Source organism: Labrus mixtus, chromosome 22 (genome assembly GCF_963584025.1).
Source record: "Labrus mixtus chromosome 22, fLabMix1.1, whole genome shotgun sequence".
Lineage (NCBI taxonomy): Eukaryota > Metazoa > Chordata > Actinopteri > Labriformes > Labridae > Labrus > Labrus mixtus.
In genome coordinates, this window is record NC_083633.1 from 5,826,838 (window position 1) to 5,847,750 (window position 20,913).

The 20,913-nt window shown below is 41.2% G+C and overlaps 1 protein-coding gene across 2 annotated transcripts in view; it reads right to left on the reverse strand.

Annotated features, from left to right (window-relative positions):
* ano2b (anoctamin 2b) overlaps positions 1-20,913 on the reverse strand; it is an 88,248-nt gene that overhangs the window by 33,877 nt on the left and 33,458 nt on the right. The window contains exons 9-18 of one of the 2 annotated variants that reach the window (XM_061030144.1): positions 19,788-19,843; positions 18,441-18,488; positions 17,554-17,618; positions 16,726-16,860; positions 15,094-15,254; positions 14,698-14,780; positions 13,917-14,006; positions 13,796-13,828; positions 2,005-2,079; positions 1,552-1,753 (exon numbers count right to left, since the gene is read on the reverse strand). In XM_061030144.1, the coding sequence (XP_060886127.1) occupies positions 1,552-1,753; positions 2,005-2,079; positions 13,796-13,828; positions 13,917-14,006; positions 14,698-14,780; positions 15,094-15,254; positions 16,726-16,860; positions 17,554-17,618; positions 18,441-18,488; positions 19,788-19,843 (948 nt within the window). The remainder of the gene's footprint in view (positions 1-1,551; positions 1,754-2,004; positions 2,080-13,795; positions 13,829-13,916; positions 14,007-14,697; positions 14,781-15,093; positions 15,255-16,725; positions 16,861-17,553; positions 17,619-18,440; positions 18,489-19,787; positions 19,844-20,913) is intronic. The other variant, XM_061030145.1, reaches the window with a different exon arrangement.

Consider the following 20,913-nt stretch of genomic DNA (forward strand, 5'->3'; position numbering starts at 1 on the left):
TGACCATGTCGACTGTGATCACGAGGTGGAGAGAGGTGGCATGTTTCTGTTAGCGGTTTAGATATGTGTCATCATCACAAACAGTTTAATTAGTAAGAATGAGAGAGCAGAAAAGGCTGTACGGATAAACTTGATGTCTTAAAGTAAATCGGTAACATTTGAGTTATTGCAGGAATGTTGTTTTGAGGAACATTTGAGTGCAGGTGGAGGAATTTGAAAACTGTCAGGATTGAATGCTCACAAAAATGGGCGGAAAAAACACCTTTAGGTCATTTTAAAGTGATAATAAATGTGAATAATCTGTTAAAAGTATGATTTAAATAAGTCAGAGAAAAAGTCAGCTGAGTCTCTTATATCATAATCATAAACAGTTGGAGATTTAAAGGTCACATATTATACATTTATTTATTATATTCTCTAACTCTAATATGTGTCTCTAGTCTGTCTACAAACCCCCCAATGATGACTAAAGTCCATCCTCTCCGTCTTCTGCCTGCTCCACTTTTCAGAAAATGTGTGCTCAAAAAGGCCGTTTGTAGATTTTCCCTTCATGACATCACAAAGGGCAGTAGCCCCTCCCCCAGGTGGGTGACACTCCCACAGCTAGGTGTTTGTTCTGCCCTCTGAGTCTGCCTTCTCACCATAAACAATAGGACATGGACATGGCAACCCACCCGAGCGCTTCCAGAGGGGGGGAGTGGTCAGACACAGCTCATTTACATTTAAAGGTACAGACACAGAAACAGCCTGTTCTGAGCAGGGCTGAAATAGAGGGGTTTATAGACATGATCAAATACAGGATCAGAAACTTCACAGACATGTTTTGAGGAGCTCTGAGACTTATTTACACTGATTGAAGAGGAGGATAATATGTGACCTTTAATTTAAGATTTGTTTTCAGAATAAATGTTGATCTAAAAACGTGAAAAAGCTCAATCATGTCTGCAATGTTTTAACCTAACCTTAAATAAATGAATGCATGTATGGGTTATGTTTTTAGTAATGTGCCCATGTATTATCTAGTAAGGCTGTGTGCATATTTAATTTTTATTGCTGTATATCTCATGGAATATTTTTTTATAAAAGTGAAAGTTCAATATATTGTTCTGCAAGGTGCTGTTGTTTTTACATATAAGAAAGTTTGTTTCCAAAGCCACGAGATGTCAGCTCATCTTATCTGTAGCCAAAACTCTAAAATCAGGTGAAACAGCAAGTATTGTTTAGTTCAATGGCTGAAAACAATCTGGGTACCACTTCCTCTAACTTCACTAAATCAACACTTGTATCTTCCGTTCACCCATCAGTGGTTCTAACCAACACAAGATCAGTATCGTTATTCTCATCTTTCAATTTAAAAAAGCCTTTTATTGTAAACAAATATGCCTCTACTAAGTCAGAAAGCATTTCTCTTAATGTTTCAAAGAATGCCTGTCCAGAAAGTCACTCGTCTTTGTTCAGCCTATTTGTCTGCTCATTTTTTTCCCATTCGAAAAGTTTTCCTGCATTCGATATCAAAGCCACAACATTGTAAGACGCCGTGTTTCTATGTACCAAGCTCGGTCAGCCATAGAGCGACGGCTCCGTAGATTTCGTCCAGGATCAGAATCACCACGAGGTTGATGATGACTGCGGTGGCTGTCACCGTCACTCGGACATTGGACTTGGTCTCGGGGTCGGGGCTCATTGCCATCAGGGCCGACACTGTGATGCGGTAGATGATGACGCCGAGAACAGCTGAAAACGTCAAGCCGAACTGGGAGCAGAAAATGAAAGATAAGACATATTTCAACCATTACTTAACCATATCAGTCTAATGCAGCAAAGACGGTAGTGTTAATATTTCATTAATACATTAATGGAGGTCAGATGTTTACTCATTCATGCACATTAGCTGCCTCATATGTTTATTTTTCCACTTATAGTGCTTTTATCCACACATGAATTGTAAATGTATGATCCCAACTGGACCCAACCGGAGCATTGACCTGATTTTGATGGACTCACCATGAAGAGGATAGAGGAAACATTGATGCAGTATCCAGGAAGACGATCTTTCCAGGTCAACTTCTCTATGGCGGCCTGACAGGAAGGACAGGAAGCACGGGGGGACCAGAGGAGGAAAAGAGACAGAAAGTTGGCCGTCACTCAAACAATAGTCAACGGTTCATCATACTTGGTTGGGAAGTTTGTGATGCGGAACATACTGTACTGTTGTACTGTATGTTTTTTCTACAATGTTCTGATATGAAGAACATTGTAAGACTTTTTTTCCACATGTTTTGTTTAAGATATAATGGAGAGTAGAGGCAGCAGCAGCAGCATCTGTGTTTCACCGCCTCCACAGGAAGTCTTACTACATCTCATCAGAGAGATATAAAGGAGCACAATAGCCCGTTTTATAGTCTGCATCCTACATTTAGAGACCAGCGTGGAACAAATGTTTTCATTCCATAGACTGTGAGAAACCGAGACGAGCTCCGGTTTATATCAACACTGTACAGGAGATGGATTTGGCTTCGTACAGCTGCTTTTTTTTTTTTTTGTGAAAATGAGAAGAGCAATAAATCAAAGCAAGAGAGTGCTTTTCTAATTGTTTGTCTAATTTTGCCGAGTCATGCTGTGACCCTGAGAACTGTGTTTAAAATCTTTGCGCTGCCATGTTTCATTTCTGATCTCCACCTAAAAGAATTGTTTCACATTTTGACAAAAGGCTTGAGTCCTTTTGGTACCCAATATATTGTAATATGTTAGATGATGAACAGCCAGGAGAAAGACAGCTCTGTTCAGTATTGACTGAAGTCTAATAGCAGGAGGAGACAGGCGGCTGAACTCCAGCTAGAAGAAGCTGCTAGAAAAGCAACTTTTGGTTTAGTCTAGCACATAAATTCATATCAATAAAAAAGTTGGAATTTTTACTCCTCAGATTTTGTATAAAATAATCCAGACAGCTTAACACTATTACTTTAATGTCTTATATTTATTTATTTTATCGGGCAATAAAGGAAGACATTTACGTTATTGTATTTTTTTTTTTTTTTGTGGGCTTTTTATGTCTTTATTTGTTTATTTTAGAGATAGGACAGATACTGAAAGAGGCAGAAATCAAGAGACACTAAATGGTAAATGACCTTTAGCTTGTAAAGCGCTTTTCTAGTCTTCTGACTACTCAAAGCACTTTTACACTGCAGGTCACATCTACACATTCACACACTGATGGTAGAGGCTGCTGTGTAACCATCATATGTAACAAATCCCAGAGCCACAAGTCAGATTTAAACCCAGGCCGGAGGACTTTACTGGAGGATTATAGCCTCCAACCCCCAGGTTTCTCCCGCTGCTTCGGCGACTGTGTATCAATGGGATTAGTTACTTCTGATGGTCACTTTACAAAGCAGCCTCTGCCATCAGTGTGTGAACGTGTAGATGTAAAAGCGCTATACAGTACTGTACAAGCTCAAGTCCATTTACCAGTTGCCTTATTAAACTCCTGAGTAAGCGTATTTTGCTGCATGTCAAACTATTCCTCAAAGGAAAAACACAAACAAACAAAAACTCAAATGACTTGTTGCCTGTCTCCTCTAGATGGGAGCAGGAATAAAGATTGTGGTCATTCATACTCATAATACATTATACGATAAAAATACATGTTCAACAGGTGTTAGCAGGGAATATGTCAACCATAAGTCCAATAACGCCATGAACAAGAAAACTAAATATCCACACATCAAACGGTTTTCTGGAAACATTATAAAAGTTATTAATGGTTCAATGATGGAGTAGGGCAAACATTCAGAAAGGATGAAAAACTGACAGACTTCCCCGACGCCTCCTAACCCACTAACATGACCTTCATCACATAATTTTGTCTGTATGGCTTGGTTTCTGAAGTTTTCAGCGGGAGAGATGACCTTCTCGCATCAAAGAAAAAAAGGCACCTCGCTGACCTGTCTCTGTTTAAATATGATCTCTGTGAAAACAAATGTTGCTTCTTCCTCCTGAGATGAGTGACCTCGTTCACTCGTACACACTCATATACATACATGGGCAAGCAGAGGGCAGGCAGGAATCTCACACACACACACACACACACACACACACACACACACACACACACACACACACACACACACACACACACACACACACACACACACACACAGTGATGGACAGACAGGCTGAACACGGAGCCTCTGGAATCTGATAAGCAAGATAACAGCACCATCTAGTGATTACAAGTCAACATTGCAACCGGTACACACTCGCTTCACACAGAGTTTAATGAACACCAACTTCAACTGAACCCAATATGTTCACTTCACTTGAGCAGTGAATACAAATCTACCAGGCGTCTGGTTTCTTCATATAACACAGTCAAACTTATATTTAAGAACGTTTTCTTCTGATCGTTCATACTTTGTGATGGTTTATCACATTTATCTTGAAGTACATCAAAGTTAGCATAAATCTGATGTTTTCTGACTGCTTTGGGTTTTTTGTGATACTAAGTCATGCCCTGATGGTCAAATAACAAGGTTATAAACATGTTTTGTTGTAGATTGCTGTCGATTTTTGCAAGTTGGTATAAATCATTTTGTTCTACCCTCATGTATAATGGTGTTTAAACTGATTGTATTTCAAAAATATGCCATCTCTAAAGCAGTGCTTCTCAACTGTTGGTTAGGGGCCCAAAAGTGGGTCGTGGAGTTGCTTTCAGTGGGCTGCGAAAATGTGCCTCGGTAAAAAAAAAAAAAAAGGGTGTCAAAATCACGTTTAAAACATGTTCGTTTTGTTTCATCTCTTTGCTCTGTTACATGTTTTGTACCGCCTGACGTCCAAACTGCACAATTTTTTCATGAAACAATTCTAATTGGTTGAAAAACATCAAACATTTAGGGTTCTGATTTCTTATGAAGGAGTTGGTGGGGGGTCCTGAGGCTAGAGCGGTTGCTCTAAAGCACTTCATGCACATTCTGTGGTCGACTTTTAACAACCGAGCTTCTGCAAACATCGTTCAAATCAAAGACAACAACTGGTACTCCTGTGTGTGCCTGCTTCCTATACTTCCCCTGACATGCTGTAACGCTTAATGCCACATCTTGCTTTACTTTTTTTCTTTTGAAGATCGCCTCTGGCCTTCGGTTAATTAATACCTGTTACAAAGTGACCGAGAGTGAATGTTCACAACAACAACAAAAACATGTAAATAAAACCTGTGTGTTTGTGATCACTGATTTCAGACAGAGAATAATGACGTCACTTTTACGCTCTAGGTATTTAGAGACCTTACAAAGCTTGAGAAGATCTCACTTCGACCACGTGTAATGTTGCATGTGAGACTCAATTACTCTCTCCCAGTAGAAATCAGTTAATCATTTAGAAAGATAATGAGCTTCTTGATTAGAATGCAAACACCTCACATTTCACCACATGCTTTAAAGGAAGAATGGGCGACTTCTTGATCCTGTCGATGTCGCCCTTGAGCACCAAAACAAACTGCTGTTTGGAGACACCTCTGCTCTCCTCCAGCTCTGTTATCGTGCCAGAGTTTCTGTAACAGCTGATCTCACACAAGCCTCGTCAGCTGCTTTGCTTCAAAGCGTCCTATTGGCCGGTACATATATGCCACCTTATTTAAACTGCTCTAGCCTGCCTACTCTTTGCTGCTCCCTCTGCAAGCCGCATTTGCGTCCCTCCTCTAGCCCAGCTCCTCCTTTTATGCTGCTCTGACTTCATCAATGTCATGCCCGCTCTGTTTGGGTTTGCTGCTTCCCCGAGGTCCCAGAACAGAACCATACTGTCAAATATAAATAATTGCAATAAAGTGTTTTTTTCTTGACAAAGACGTCCTGACTGAACTGCTGTTTGGCGACACCTCTGCCAAACTGAAGCCTCTCCTCCAGCGACACACCTCCAACCACCCTCTACTCACGTTCGCTCAAAGGAGTTGTCAAATGGAAAGCATCATACTTAGGCACCAATAAGCCCAAGCGGCAGACAAAAATCGTCCTCTGCTCGAGCTGCAGTTGCCTGTGGCCTGCGTTGTTGTGTTAGCAGGCTAATGTTAGCACACTCTAGTTAGCTTGTAACTTCATATTGCATGTAAGCTGACAAGGTTTTATTGTGATCTAAAAACATTAACATGACTGACAACAACACAGCCAACGGGACTCGAGCTTCTCCCTCATTGTAGACAGTCATGACTCAGAGACACATTTACACAGGATAAACTTGATTTCTGCTGTATTTATGTGTCACATGTTGCACATTCTTTCTTTAAAATCAGTGAGAAATGTGAAGGAAATGTGGTCTACAATAACTACTGACAGTCTATGTTCACTCCTGCAGCTATCTTTTTTTTTTTTATTACAAAAAAGGGATTCTCTTTTAGTTGTCTCATACATTATACAGGCAGACAGGTGAACATTATGTAGGATAAATGACAGACTATAAGGCTCTCTTATACTCCAGCTCCTTCTTTGTCTGATGAGAGCATGAAGTCAGTAAGTCCAGTTTATATATACAGCATCTTTCAAGAGCGGACGTCACTAAGTGCTTCACAATAAAGAGTATTAAGAAAAGACAACAGATGGCAGCAGGCCCTCATTATTACATTTTTCTATTTAACCAGGTTTGTCCCATTGAGGTTAAGAACCTCTTTTCCAAGGCGAGACCAGGCCAAGACAGTCATTAGCACAACCGGAAAGTTACAGACAGAGACACAAAGAGAGACAAAGTCCAAAAAAAAAAAAAAATTTGCATTATAAAGAGAACCATCTATGAGTCAAATTTTGAGTCAAAAGTTCATGCTAAAAGCATCGTCATGCTACAGAATCTGCTTTTAAGTCTTTTATTTTAGATTTTAAAATGTTTGAAGAAACCAGCTCTTTGAGTTTCAAGTCACTCTGCAACACATTCTGAGGCAGAGTGTGCGAAATACCAAAAAGCCCTTTTCCCTGTTTCTGTCTGACCTCAGAGTCCTGCTGGTGTTGTAGGGCTTTAAAAGTCCTTCGATATAAGCAGGTGGTTGCATGTGTGCCTTCAGGAACTACTTTTTGGGCCAAAGCCTTCATTTTCAGCAAGGTACCACAGAGCTTTTTATTCAGGCTTTTTTTCTATCAGGTTGATGAACCCGAGGGATTGACTTATTGAAGGACAAAAAGACCTTCAGTCGAGGTGTGTGTGTGTGTGTGTGTGTGTGTGTGTGTGTGTGTGTGTGTGTGTGGTTGGTGGGGATAGCCATCAGAGGAAAAGGTAGTAGTAAATGGGTCAGGTGTTATATTTGGCCTGTTACCTCCATTGAGAGAGACAAAGGTAACAGAGGCTCACACACAATTTGAAATTTCTCCATTTTACTCGCTCCCTCGGTTGATCGTATTCTCTCTCTCTCTCTCTTTCTGTCCTTTTCTTCACATTTATTGTCCTCTAGTAAACAAAAACTTTCTGCATTATTATTCTCTGATTAAATGAGCTATAGGAAACAACATGAAAAATATTCAACAAAACAACCAACCACAACATTTATCTACACACACGCGCACACACACGCACGCACGCACGCACGCACGCACACACACACACACACACACACACACACACACACACACACACACACACACACACACACACACACACACACACACACACACACACACCTCGACTCTGAAGGTCTTTTTGTCCTTCAATAAGTCAATCCCTCGGGTTCATCAACCTGATAGAAAAAAAGCACACACATGCACAACAGGCAGATGGCATCATCCATCCATCATGGACTGAACTTTCTCTTCTGCTCTGTCTGACGGGATATTCAGCCTCTTTTCTTTGGTTATGACATCGGTATAAAGACCATTTCTCTCTCAGCACTTCCAACTCTGACTGACTGACTCCGGCATCCCCGCTCTGTCACACTGACGGCTCCTGATGAAGACACAATTTAAAAAGTCTTGACAAAGAATATTTGTCTGCACTGACAAGACAAGGCCCTTTCCCCTCCGTCAATAACAGCTTCTTTAAGTCGGCTCGGCTGCAGCTAAAAATGTAAAAATGGAATCCCCGTGTTTCAGGAAGTAGCTGAATTAAGTGCTTTTCTAAGATGGAACATATTTGTTTTAGCAGATGAAACTCACAGTTATTTTCTAAAAGTGTGAAGGTGTTTTTTTGAAAATGCTTGATAACACTTAACTGTAGTACTCAGGATCTTCATGTTTGTCTTTAGTCTGTGCTAACGGCCTTATTCTGTATACTGACTGATTCTTTTCTCTTTTCCCCAAGCCAAGATCTTCATGGAGGAGGGATCTTATGTTCTGGAAATATTGCTGTCAAATATTCACATTGGACTGTTTTTTCAGATATGTAACCTCTGTCTTTCTGTCAATCATGTATCCTGTCTTATTAATAAAGTTATAAATAAATATTTTTTAAAAACTGGGCCAGACAGAGAACCATGACATCACTGATTGTTGGTTAATAAACAAAGGTCTATATACCTGTCGTATCGTGTTTTGGCACTTTCAAAGTGTAACATAATGCCATTATGTGAATGGTTTATGGTTTGTACACTGTGTACATATTAAATATAAAGACTATGTGATCACATCAGCAGTTTTATTTGAATTTCTTCTAACCGCTTCAGGTGTTTTAATTTGACCCTTTAGCACATATCACTGTGTGTGTGTGTGTGTGTGTGTGTGTGTGTGTGTGTGTGTGTGTGTGTGTGACAGATAGAGAGAAACAGATAGATAGAGAGAGAGAGAGAGAGAGAGAGAGAGAGAGAGAGAGAGAGAGAGAGTTCTCTGTCACCATAGCGACATTCACTAATCTTACCCCTGGCTTCCTGCCCAGCTTGCCTGACTCCCACTCAGCCTCCCTCCCTCTGTTTCTCTCCTTCCCTCCTCTCCTCCTCCGAGTCTCCCTCTGTTTATTTCTCGGCCTCTCATTGTTGTTGTTTTTTCTCTTCGTCTCTTCTGAAGACTTTGTCTTTTTTAATTAGCCCCACAGATCTTGAAGTTATCATCTTGCTGAGCAGCAGGTGCAGAAACAGAGCCTCGACCATTCAAACTCATTTTCATGGCAGACATATTGACCTGTCTTTGCAGAAAAGGAACAGGTGTGAAAAATCACTTTGTGAAATGACTGCGGCTCAGTTCCATTTAGATGCTGCAGACGAGCATATCAGCCAGTCAGCCATCACAAAAAGATGTTATTAAAGTTTTTCATTACACCTGTGAATTTTCTAACAAATTCTCTTAATGGTAATATACAAACTATAGCATACGATTAAAAGGATTTTAGTAAAGCACAGCATACATTGTACAGAATTTGTTGGCAGAACGTCAGCTCACATTTTAAGACTGAATTGTTTACGATGCACAACCCAAAGCTCATGATTTATAAAATCGAGTCAGAGCATTGACAATTGTCAGTAGAAAACTGTCACAGACGGAGGTTGAAGTCAGATGTATGTGCATTCCAGGTTTCTCTCACACACACTCAGCATCACCGACAAACCCAAGCTTACTAGCAGCTCAATTCTACAATTCACTTAGCAGACGCTTTTATCCAAAGCGACGTACATCAGAGAGTAAGAACAACACAAGCAAAGATCTAAAAAAATAGGAAACAACGTCAAAACGTAAAAACAAACAGCTTTGAGTCCGATTGTACTCGGGTGCTGACAGTCAGTGCACAGAGGCAAAGCACAACATTGACAGCTGTTCTTAAAAGAATCAGCATCGAATCCATCCTAAATATCGTCATCATCTAAATCATCATAATATAATTTAGTGAGTAGATTAGAGTAGAGAGCTGGGTCTTTAGTTTTTTCTTAAAGGTGCAAAGGAACTTGTGGATCAAATGGAGTTTGGAAGCATGTTCCACCACCAGGGGGCGACAGAGGAGAAGAGTCTAGTCAGCATCTTAGGACCCTGTTATGAAGGTTGGATCAGACACCTTTCATTGACAGAGCGTAGTAGGCTTGAGGGAGTGTAGACCTGGATGAGAGAGCTTAGGTAAGGAGGAGGAGTCGTTTTTGTCACTGTTTTGTAAACGAGCAGCAGCACCAGTGGAGGGATATGAACAGTGGAGTGACATGTGCTGTTTTGGGGAGGTTGAAGACCAGTCGTGCTGCTGGGTTTTGGGTCATCTGCAGGGGTTTGACAGAGCATGTAGTAGTGCATTTCTTCCTCTGTTTTTTTGTCATTCCTTCACCAACTGGTTTAAAGAGTTTGTGTAATGTAGAGTTTGTTTTTTGTGTATGTCTCATATATCCTCACACACTATCCACGGAAGGTAAACAGATAATTCCTCATTAGCATCAGTTGTCTGTCTAATGATTCTAACTTGACCCAGCTCATCGATTGTGACGGAGGTCGACAGCAGCATGCCAAAGACTCCCAGTGCCTAGTGGCAGGGTGGTCACATGCTTACAAGAAAACACTTAATGGTTCCATTTGCTCACTCTGCTTACTGAAGGTCTGGCTTTGTGGACTCAGTTTTTAACTCTGTTTTGGAACAAAAACACACCACCTGCTGGGGTTTGCAGAAACACTGCCTCTGTTTTTGTTCACACTGGCGGTATTTGTCTAAAAAACAGGTTTGTCTCCAGTTCTGCTGAAGGTAGAAACATTCTGTTCCCTCAATGCTGGCAACGATTTTTTCAGCTCAAATTAAACGTCTCCAAACAGCTTCCGATGGCCAACTTTAATTTGAGAACAACCGAGAAGATTATTTCCAAAACTGAGATGTCCATCACTGAAAAAGAAGTGGCACTTGTTCCAACATTGGCTGGTGTTGTTTATTGTTACATAATTATCAAAGAACTTCTTAGAAAATAGCCGCTGAAAATATTTAATTTAGAAAGCAAATCCTTCCTCAGACAAGTGCCTACAGGACAATAAATGTGGGTACTGATATGAAAGGTAATTTAGGGTCAACTGCCTGTTGGCAACAGACTCTAAAAAGTTTGGTTTTAGTTTCACAGAGAGATTCAAAAGATTATTCAAAGATCATTTTTTCGCCATGAGCATCAGACATCTTGTTTAAAAATTTAAAAAAGAAGCCAAAAAAAGTTGCACAGACAAATACCTGAGGAGTTGAGACTGTAGGAGCCAGAGGATGAGACAGGAAGAGAAGAACAGATAGACTATAGCCTGCAGGAGGGAAAAAGAGGCAGGAAAGGGAACCGGAGACAGAGGAGAAAGTAAAGGAAGTGTAGAGGGAAAAGGAAGAAGAGAGGAGGAAGTGGAGGTGAAAGAGGAAAAAGAAGGGGAGAAGAAGAGGAAGAGGGGAGGAGGGGAGGAGGGGTTACCGGTATTGCTGCAGCCATAGTAGACAGCAGTTTCTGTCTCCATCTGTCCTTCCCTGTCACTGTCCCATCCTCCGGCTTCTCTGGCTACAAAACAGAGGGACAGAAAAAACACACACACAATCACACAAATAAAGACAGAAACCACATTCATGCAGAAAAGTGTAAAAAAAAAAAAAACATATTCACAATTAGACTAGTACAGACTAAGGTTGTCAAAACTTTAAATTCTTTGGTATTGTGACTCCAAGTGTTTTAAATACTACTATTAATCATGAGATAGGTCCTGTATTTGATCATGTCTATAAACCCCTCTATTTCAGCCCTGCTCAGAACAGGCTGTTTCTGTGTCTGTACCTTTTAATATGTAAATGAGCTGTGTCTGACCACGCCCCCTCTCTGGAAGGGATTGGTGTCTCTGGCTTTCTCGCTCCATGTCCTATTGTTTACTGTGAGAAGGCAGACTCAGAGGGCAGAACAAACACCTAGCTGTGGGAGTGTCACCCACCTGGGGGAGGGGTTACTGCCCTTTGTGATGTCATGAAGGGAAAATCTCTATATGACCTGTTTGAGCACACATTTTCTGAAAAGTGGAGCAGGCAGAAGACGGAGAGGAGAGGACAGATCTCTAGTCACGATTTTTTTACGTAAATCTGCTATCAGATAGTACTGATGTTCCATTTAAATGTACAGGTCGAGTCGACTGAATTATGATTGGTATTTGAGATGAAATACTTTAAAATGGGTCTATAACTTTTATTTGGGGTCAACTGAAGATACTGTCTACATTGCAGAAATACATTTTCAACATTTCAGTCAATGTATTCACGCTTTAAGACGTGTTCAGAATTTTCTGACAAACTTACAGAATCAATACAGCCGCAAAGCTGTGACGGCAGTTTTGAAAGACACTTCACCTATGGTGCAGTTTCATAATTTACCCAACAGGCGGCAGAAGAAGCAAAACTACATGATGCAAGGCACGAAACAAATCAAAACAAACAAGCATGCATTAGAAACTCTCTGCACCGCCAGCAGAACTCAAAGCAAATATTCGGGAGGATTTTGGATTTTTGTAAACCCCATGGTGTTGGGAGGTGGACATGAGTCCTGCAATATGCAAGGCAAAGTATTGCACAACTAACCTCCGTCTACAAGGGACGGGAATAGAGAACGGAGCCTCTGAATCATGATTAAATCGTATCGTGAGGTTGTGTGAAATACCCAGGCCTAACCCTCTAGCCTGTAGCTAGCTTAAACACAACATATTAGCATGTGAGAGGAGAACTGTTGCATCCCATGGTCCACCCATGAGGAAAAGATAAACTGACATTTTTTGTACTAATTCTGTCAGTCTTTCTTAGTGTCCAACCAAAGGCTAAGAAGTGACATATTTTAATTAACCCAGAGGTAACATCACCATTTATTTAACCCATCAAAGCTAAATGCACTCATTACATAGCTTAGCTTAGCTTCAATCAATCAATCTTTATGTGTACAGTGCTACTTCATAACAAATGTTATCTCAAGACACTTTACAAAAAGAGCAGGTCTAGACCTTTACTCTTTGTTATATCATTTATAAAGACCCTACATTAATCCATCATGACCACTATAAGCAACATTTAGCAAAGTTACAGTGGCAAGAAAAAACTTCCTTTAAGAGGCAGAACCCTGGAACAGAACCAGACTCATGATGAACAGACATCTACTGAAACTGTGTTGGGCTTTGAAAGTGTGATAGAGGGAGATGCAGGAAGAAAGAGGCTCTACAGTTTTTCTGGCCCAATTACGGATAGTCAAGATTAAAGTTTTCCTATTTTTCTCCCATTCTTACAGACGATACCTCACACCTTATTGCTCTCTGTTTTTTTGTTTTCTTAAAAAGGTTCAGTTTTTCTGTTTGGATGATTTTTATAAAAAACACATTTTTGGGTCTTTTACCTGTCGTTGGCTCACAGACGATGCACATACTTTGACAGTTTTAGGTTGCCCTCTCATCTTGAAACACAGCCAGCAGATGGCGTATGTTGACACCTTCCCTCTACTTAAAAGAAACACCAGTTGGATCTTTCAACTTTCCTAAATTTATCCCCAGGTCAGATATCGGGTGATCCTGTGTTGTGTGATTCAGTCCCTACTTCTCCTGGGCCGAGGCAGGGAGCCATCTGTCGCTGCAGAAAAACGTGTATTTGGGCCAACAGGACTCGATGTGGTTGACCCAATTTACAAAAAGAATCTAGATCATTCTCAATCATTACATTTTCAGACTACGACATCTGCAGCACGCTTCAGAAACTAAACTATCAGGAACCATCAAAAGAGCCGTTTGAATCCAAATTTGATGATGTAGATGAAGTGGAGGAGTTTCCCCATCCCACTAATCCTCAGAGTGCATGATGGGAACATACTGTTTAGAGTGTATTGAAAAGCTGATCACTGTCCTTTTGGCTGAGCGTGTTATTTAATAAATAAATAACTTTCACTGTTAAATACCTTCCCGTTAGTGTTGTTGACGGTGAGGTCCAGCTAAGGGAATGGAAGTTCATATCTGATTACACGTATGAGTTGGCAGGCTGTATATTCATAAACGACAGAGGTGTGTCATCTTCCCTACCTCATTCTTCTTCTTCTTCTTTTTCTTATGTTTCTGTTTCCTCTGCCTCTTCTGCAGCAGGATGGTCTCGTATCTCGGCCTCGGATGTTCCTGCAGAGAAATGGGAATATGGTACATTTCTGTCTGTCTTGAAATAACCCTTTTATTGTACAATTGTGAAGAAAATAATTTTCCTTATGCCTATCTCTGGTTCAGTCAGACAACACGGGTTCATAACGGTTTAAAATATTTATTGCAGCAGCAGAAAGTTTGTGTTTTTGGTTTAGGCTCTGACCTAATCTCTCCTCTCATCCATTTATTTGACATTTGAAATAGGTTGTCCTACAGGTGGATGCTGGGGTGGTGTTGGGACTGAAAGTACAGTAAGAGCTCAGTACTGGAGCTGGCAATGACAGAGCAGAGGAGGGAGACCGGGAGTCTTGGAGCTTAAATAGAGCGGCAAAGTGGGAGGATATGTTTATCAGGTAATTGTGGATAATGACGCATGTCAGTGAATTCAGTGCCGCTCGAGTTGTCACCCAAAGTAGCTCGCAAAGCGTCGCTCCATTTGATCTGCCGGGTGTGTCCTGTGTGTATATTTCTGAAAGTTGAAACATGGACAGAGACACACGGGCATTAGAGCAGACGCACCCTTAAACACACACAGATACCTGCTGCAGCTGGCTTCAGTCAGGGGTGTGTGGGAAGAACACAGCAGGTTCGGCGTGTGTGTGTGTGTGTGTGTGTGTGTGTGTGTGTGTGTGTGTGTGTGTGTGTGTGCAGATGTAAACAGTGAATATACCTCATCGTCCTCGATGCCTGTAAGATCCCAACTGAAGCTCAAACTGATCTGACGCCGCTTCCAGTGCTCGAGGAAGAGCACCGCTGCAAAAAGAAAAACAAAGGAAGTTGATGGAAGTCGTAATAATCTGCATCATCTCCTGATCCACTGACAGCTAGATGACTTTTCAAGTCTTACTGTAAAACACACAAAGCACCTTGACATGAGGGTCACATGAGTAGCTTTATCTGTGGCTGTATTTTCTGCTTTTTTTTAACCATACACACATGACCGTTTTGTCCGTTGGCACACGAGGTGAAGGACGCAAAAAGGTATCAGTGGGCAAATTAGCTTTCCAGCCATCTCGGTTCACACACTCGCACACGCATATGCACTCACGAGCGCTTGTAAACTCACCCCACAGAGACATGAAGATGGCGAAGAAGACGGTGGCGGGGTTGTCGAAGAGGTGTGAGGCTCGGGCGGTTCCACAGGCGGTGCTGAGGTGCCAGAAGTCGCAGGCTCCGTCACACAGAGGACACATGGTGAAGTTGAGACTCTCGTCACACATCTCCTGACTGAGAGGGGAGGAAACCAAGACTTAAGTCGCAGGGCGTGTCACAGTAACACAGTGGCACCTTTGGAAGAAGCTTTGAAATTCAGGCCGCAAATTCATGATCCAGACAAACGTTTCACTATTACAAATGAATGGAACACAAACCCACACTACAAACTACTCTTCTCTGACGTTTCATAGTCAGTGTAGGCTGAATTATCAACTATTTGCCTCGTGACACACACACACACACACACACACACACACACACACACACACCGAACCTTCTGTGTTCTTCCCACACACCCCTGACTGAAGCCAGCTGCAGCAGGTATCTGGGTGATCCCCGTCTACTCTGTGTGTGTTTAAGTGTGCGTCTGCATACGTTTAAATTGTTGTAGGAGGAAAAGCCTAATGTTGGTATTTTGTTACACTACGGTGTATTGGTCGCTTAGCAACTTCAAAAGTACAAATCAGGGCACATTTCAGATCTGAGGGAGTCTTTCCACCATCTTAAGTTCTGTCAGCAAATACTTTCACTCTTCTCTTATTGATCTCAGGAGCAAAGTATCTCAGATCTCGTCTAAATAACTATTTATTTTAAAATGTTTTTGAATTGCTCAAGTACACATCTGAAGCCAGTAGCTGCTTAGACAGGCTGTGGTGGCTTCAAGTTATCTTTCAGGGCGAATGGCCGGGCAGAAGCACATCCACTAATCTCTGCTAGTTTTGCCATGGAAAGCACAAGATTCTTTTAAAGACTTAAAATAAAACCGGCATCATAACGACATACAGAATACAATACAGAAGAATGTCTTCTTGTTAAGGCACAAATGTCAAATCTATTTCTTTGGAATAGTTTACATTTTATTTTAAGATGAGTTGTGGTTAAACTTTATTGGAATCAGTACATATGTATCAGAATATGAAAAGTGCATCGATGCATACTGTGAGTTGCTGTTTTACCTCTGCAACAAGTGTTTCTTTGTGTTTGTGTTATTCCTTTGTATAGAATCCAGACCGACCCTTTAAACACCAAATACACAACAATACAAACGGCCGGGTCAAGGCAGCAGTGGGCCAACATGTCCAATGTTCTGCCACTTTAAACTCTAACTTTGTCAACAAAATTTGGTCGTTATAAGAGAGCTATTCCATGACTGTGACGGTAAATACAAGAGTAATTACCTTCATACTAAGGTTTATTTCTATAGCAATCATTCTGTAAATATTGTCAACAACAACATGAACGTCTCAGAGACAAAAACAAGAACTTCTTAGAGAACAGACTTTGATCAGTTGGTTGCCCAGGGACTATATTGCAGCCTTTAAGGTTATTTTAAGTATCAACTTCCAAAACTTACAGCAGCGTTAAGTTCTTAGACACCAGAATGTGAACACAGAGTAGATCCAGGCTGAAACAAACAAATTCAATTCAACATAATGACAGGATTTGACAGAAATGAGTGAAGCAGCGCTGCACTTTGTCGTACCTGGGTATGTTGGTATCCACTGTCGCCACGCCGTAGCCGAACACAATGATTCCCACGATGGAGGCGGGTATCAGCAGCTGTGTGTAAACACCGAGCCATGCAAAGTACAGGCCGATCTTCTCCCCAAAGTACTTCCTGTGGGGTCAGAGGTCAGGGATTAGTCAGTGAAAGTGACGGTGAAGTTCATGGTCCTGGCAGAGGCAGAGTGTTGAGAATTAAAGAGCACGTGACACAGGTGTGAGGATCCTAATGCTGGGGTCAAATGAAAGCCTTAGAGGAGGAGTTGAGTGTTTTATTGAGGCTTTCATTCCTCAGGCTGAGCTTCCTAATGTTTGAACAGACTAACAGCTTAAAACCACTTCCATTTACGGCCATTAATCGACAAAAAGCGACAAAAATGTTTGTAAAATGTGACAAAGGGTTATGATAATAAATCCTACACCCTTAAAGGTATAGTATTTAGAAGTTTATTACAATGTTTACATTCAAATAACTAAATGAATTACACATTTACTAAGCCCATGTTATATATCACTTTACAACGATTCAACTGAAAGAACAAGGGTCTAAATTTAAGTCTTGGGTAAATAATCTACCCTGAAAAAATATGTTGTGCATGGTCCCTTAACAAATAAAATAAATCAGAGGTGGTCTGTGCTGCACATGGCGACGCTTGTTGTCCTCCAAGCTATTTGAGTTTAGAGAGGTTTTATCAGATCACTAGTGACCACTGCATTTGTTCCAATGCAAGGTGTAAGTGACCGTACTTGGATTACTCAGGACAAATGTTTATACAAGGTGTAAGCAGGCCAAAGTTAGTGATGTTACCTGACGAGATCGATGGGCTGGTACTTGTAAAAGGCAGAGTATCTGGCCCACTCTTCATGCAGGACCTGAAAACAAACAGGGAAAGACGCACTGAGAGTCACTGTGGGTGTTTGTTGTTGTGCTGTGTGTTTACCTGTCGTTGCAAACAACAACAATCCTAAGAGCTGATCTGGAGGCAGAAATAATCTGATTGGTCGAGGTAAACCTCGGCGGACAAAGACGAACAACTGCAGTTTGAGTTTTATTCTGAAGCCAAGAGAGAAAGGATGAAAAGGGTTTTATGAAACCTGGTGCTCTTGATTCTCCCCACAGAACAGCTTCTGGATTAATAGAATATCACGTAAATATCGAGAGCATTTCTGGTCTATTTAAAACGCAGTTCTTTGTTTGCAGATTTTGTTTTGCTTCGTTCGTTGAAATTCAAGTCAGGCAAAGATTTTTTGTGCAGCTCGGAGAAATATTTGTTTAACTTAAACTCCAATCTGTGATGGTGTTAGACAGACGGGAAGAGGGAACAATCTCAGAAAGACAAACAGATGAATCCATTGTTTAGAAATGGGAAGGTTTCTTTGCTTTTCAGCTGCTGGAAGTTTAAGAGCTAGACTTTAAAAAACAGAGGTTGTTCAAATATAGAACACTTTATTGAATGAGAGCGTGGTCACTTTCTTATATTATGGAGCAGTGACTGGTATCATGTCTTATCGCAGCGCGTCCCATCACATTATATGGCCTTGTATCATATTGTATCCAATTCTGTCGTATCGCATTGCATCATATGGTATCATGTCGTAAAGTATCGTATTGTATTTTAACGTTATCAGAAAGCTGCTCCCCTTTATGTAGAAGACGAGCAAGAGGAGCAGGAGAGATTAAGGTAAGACACCTACCTGTCTGTCAGTCTTCTCCTCAACGTGTCCGATCACCTTGTAGTCACCCTGAGGAGCAAGAAGAGAGGAAGAAAAAGAAGAATAAAGTAAATATAAGACTGAAATCTTTAAAGAACCAGACTTAACTCATTCACACATTCAGAAATACACTGAGTGCCTGTGTCCACAGATGGCTCTTCTTGCGCTGGCAGCGTCCACAACCTCAGCTTCAGAGTGCTCCTCATTGTTTTTATTTTACGTAATCTAACTTCTGCTTCACTCGGTCATGGCCTTTTAATAGCACCATGTGCTTGGAAGGAATCTTCCTTCAAGGAAATATCACAAAGAAAACATGAAAACAACGCAGAGGAATCGTGTCCTGGCATCAGCAGCAACTTCAGACCTAAAATTGTCTCCTTGAAAAGACGAGTCAGTTCAGCTGTTATCAAGTGTGAGTGCTGTAAGCACAGTGACAACATACAGCTGCAGCTTAGGGCGAGGACGTTAGGGATCACACCGGAGCACTCAACTCGCCACTTGATGGACGTATACCCATTTTATGGCGGTTGGCATGTGTTTATATTTGGTTTTCCCTCCTTTTTGCTGTAGGTTACGCAATAGGTGAAGTAGCCTCAATGAATGCACCTGATTGGATGAATGCAGGGCTGGTCCGGGCATTTGCAGGACTCATTTGCACAGAATAGAGCTCTAGCCTATTCTTGTCCAGCTAGCGCCCCGGAGCCCCTCTCAGAACTCGCCGAGACCCTATCCCATAATGCATTGAGCGACTGCCTATCCGGATCTCCATAGGAAATGAAAAGAAAGCATCAAGATGCTACCCGTCGTCTGAACTAGTGGAGCCGTATTGTAAGGGTGTTTTTCCGATCTGGGCGCTGAATGCTGAAAACGCTGAACTGGTTATGTATTGAAAATAAGCTTCATCTGTGGACACAGACCCAAACCCAGACTGCAAAATAAACTGAATATATTCTGACACAAACAATCGTTCTAACATCCCTGCAGAGACAAAAAACTTGATTGATACAGAAAATGGATTGATGTGCTGTAGCTCCCTTTACTTGTATTTTTTTAAGGTATCTTGTGAACGTGCATACACAGTTTATTAGAGCACTGATAGTTCTGAGAGCTTTGTTCCAATGTGCTTTTACTTTGATATATAATTAGAGAATATCATGGGTCAGCTGCAGAAAACAAAGATTTTTCCTCCTATCATTATTTTGGCCACCAGCTACAAGAAAACAATTCCAAGGTATCAGCCCACCCCTGTTACAGAAATCTAAAAATGACATTGAGAAATAAGAGCATGCAGCACTGAGAAGTCAAACCAATAGGAGCTCTTAAACTTACATCATGAAGAGGGAAGGCAGCATCGTAAACACCTTTAGCTATCAATGTGCTGATGCCTGAAACGAGAAGAGAGAGAGAGCAGAGTCAGAAGACAAACTCTATTTGAGCATTTTTCAAGTTCAAGTTGTTCAGAAGCGTTTCTCTTCCTGCCCTGTCATTCAAAACCAATTATGAAAACCATTCATCAGCTTCCACCGGGGCAAAGTCATCGTGTGTTGACTTTATTTGTCTTAGATTTTTTAAACAGTAATCGAAGCAGCAAGAATCAAGACGCTGGCATTTAGGGGAGAGCTTATACCCAATGGTTTCAAGACGTGTGATATAAGTGAACGGCTCTGTAAAAGACCACCCTCTGTAATTTATCCAGCATCTGTTTCAGCACACTAAGAAAGCCATTAGTGAGGGAAGTGAGGGAAAAAAGGTATGTAGATCAATTTTCTCAATTAATTCCCTCAGATATAAATTGTTTTCTTCACTGTGCTTGTGACCAAACAACCTCTCTCAGGGCTCCTGTAGTGAACCTCTCTGTCCTTTGTGAAGTTATTGATTCCTGAATTTGAATTTTAGATTCATTTCAGATTCAGTGCTTTGTTCAAGGACACTTTAGCACTGTTGTTTTGAACCGCACCATTTGAAATCTGCATTTCGTTTTAAGGCAAGAAAAAGCACTTGTATTTATACAGCACATTTCAGAAACAAGGCGATTCACAAAAGCATCTGTACAAAGGGAAAGAGAAAGATAAGAGCAGCTTTAAGGCATACCTGGGTTGGGTTAATTGTGCACCCCCTTTCAGTCTTTAAATAAATTGAATGTGGAAAGTGATGGCCTGAACTGTGAATGTCAGAAAACATCAGAAAGCTTCAGCACACAGCTCACCCACTTTTCATCCAAGTGATCAATCAATTTATTATTAGGGCCTCAAAGGGGGGGACTGGGGGGGACCATGCAATGATGAGCTGTGCTATTACTGAAACTCACCACCAAGCTCACATATCATTCAAACGCATGAATGCTCTCTCGACCAGCTAGAAACAACCACAACTCCCAGAGGCCCCTGCTTCAATCTCGGCCTGACCCAGGAAATATGACCCACTTGTAGAGGAGATGGAGGAGGGCAGCGGAGAG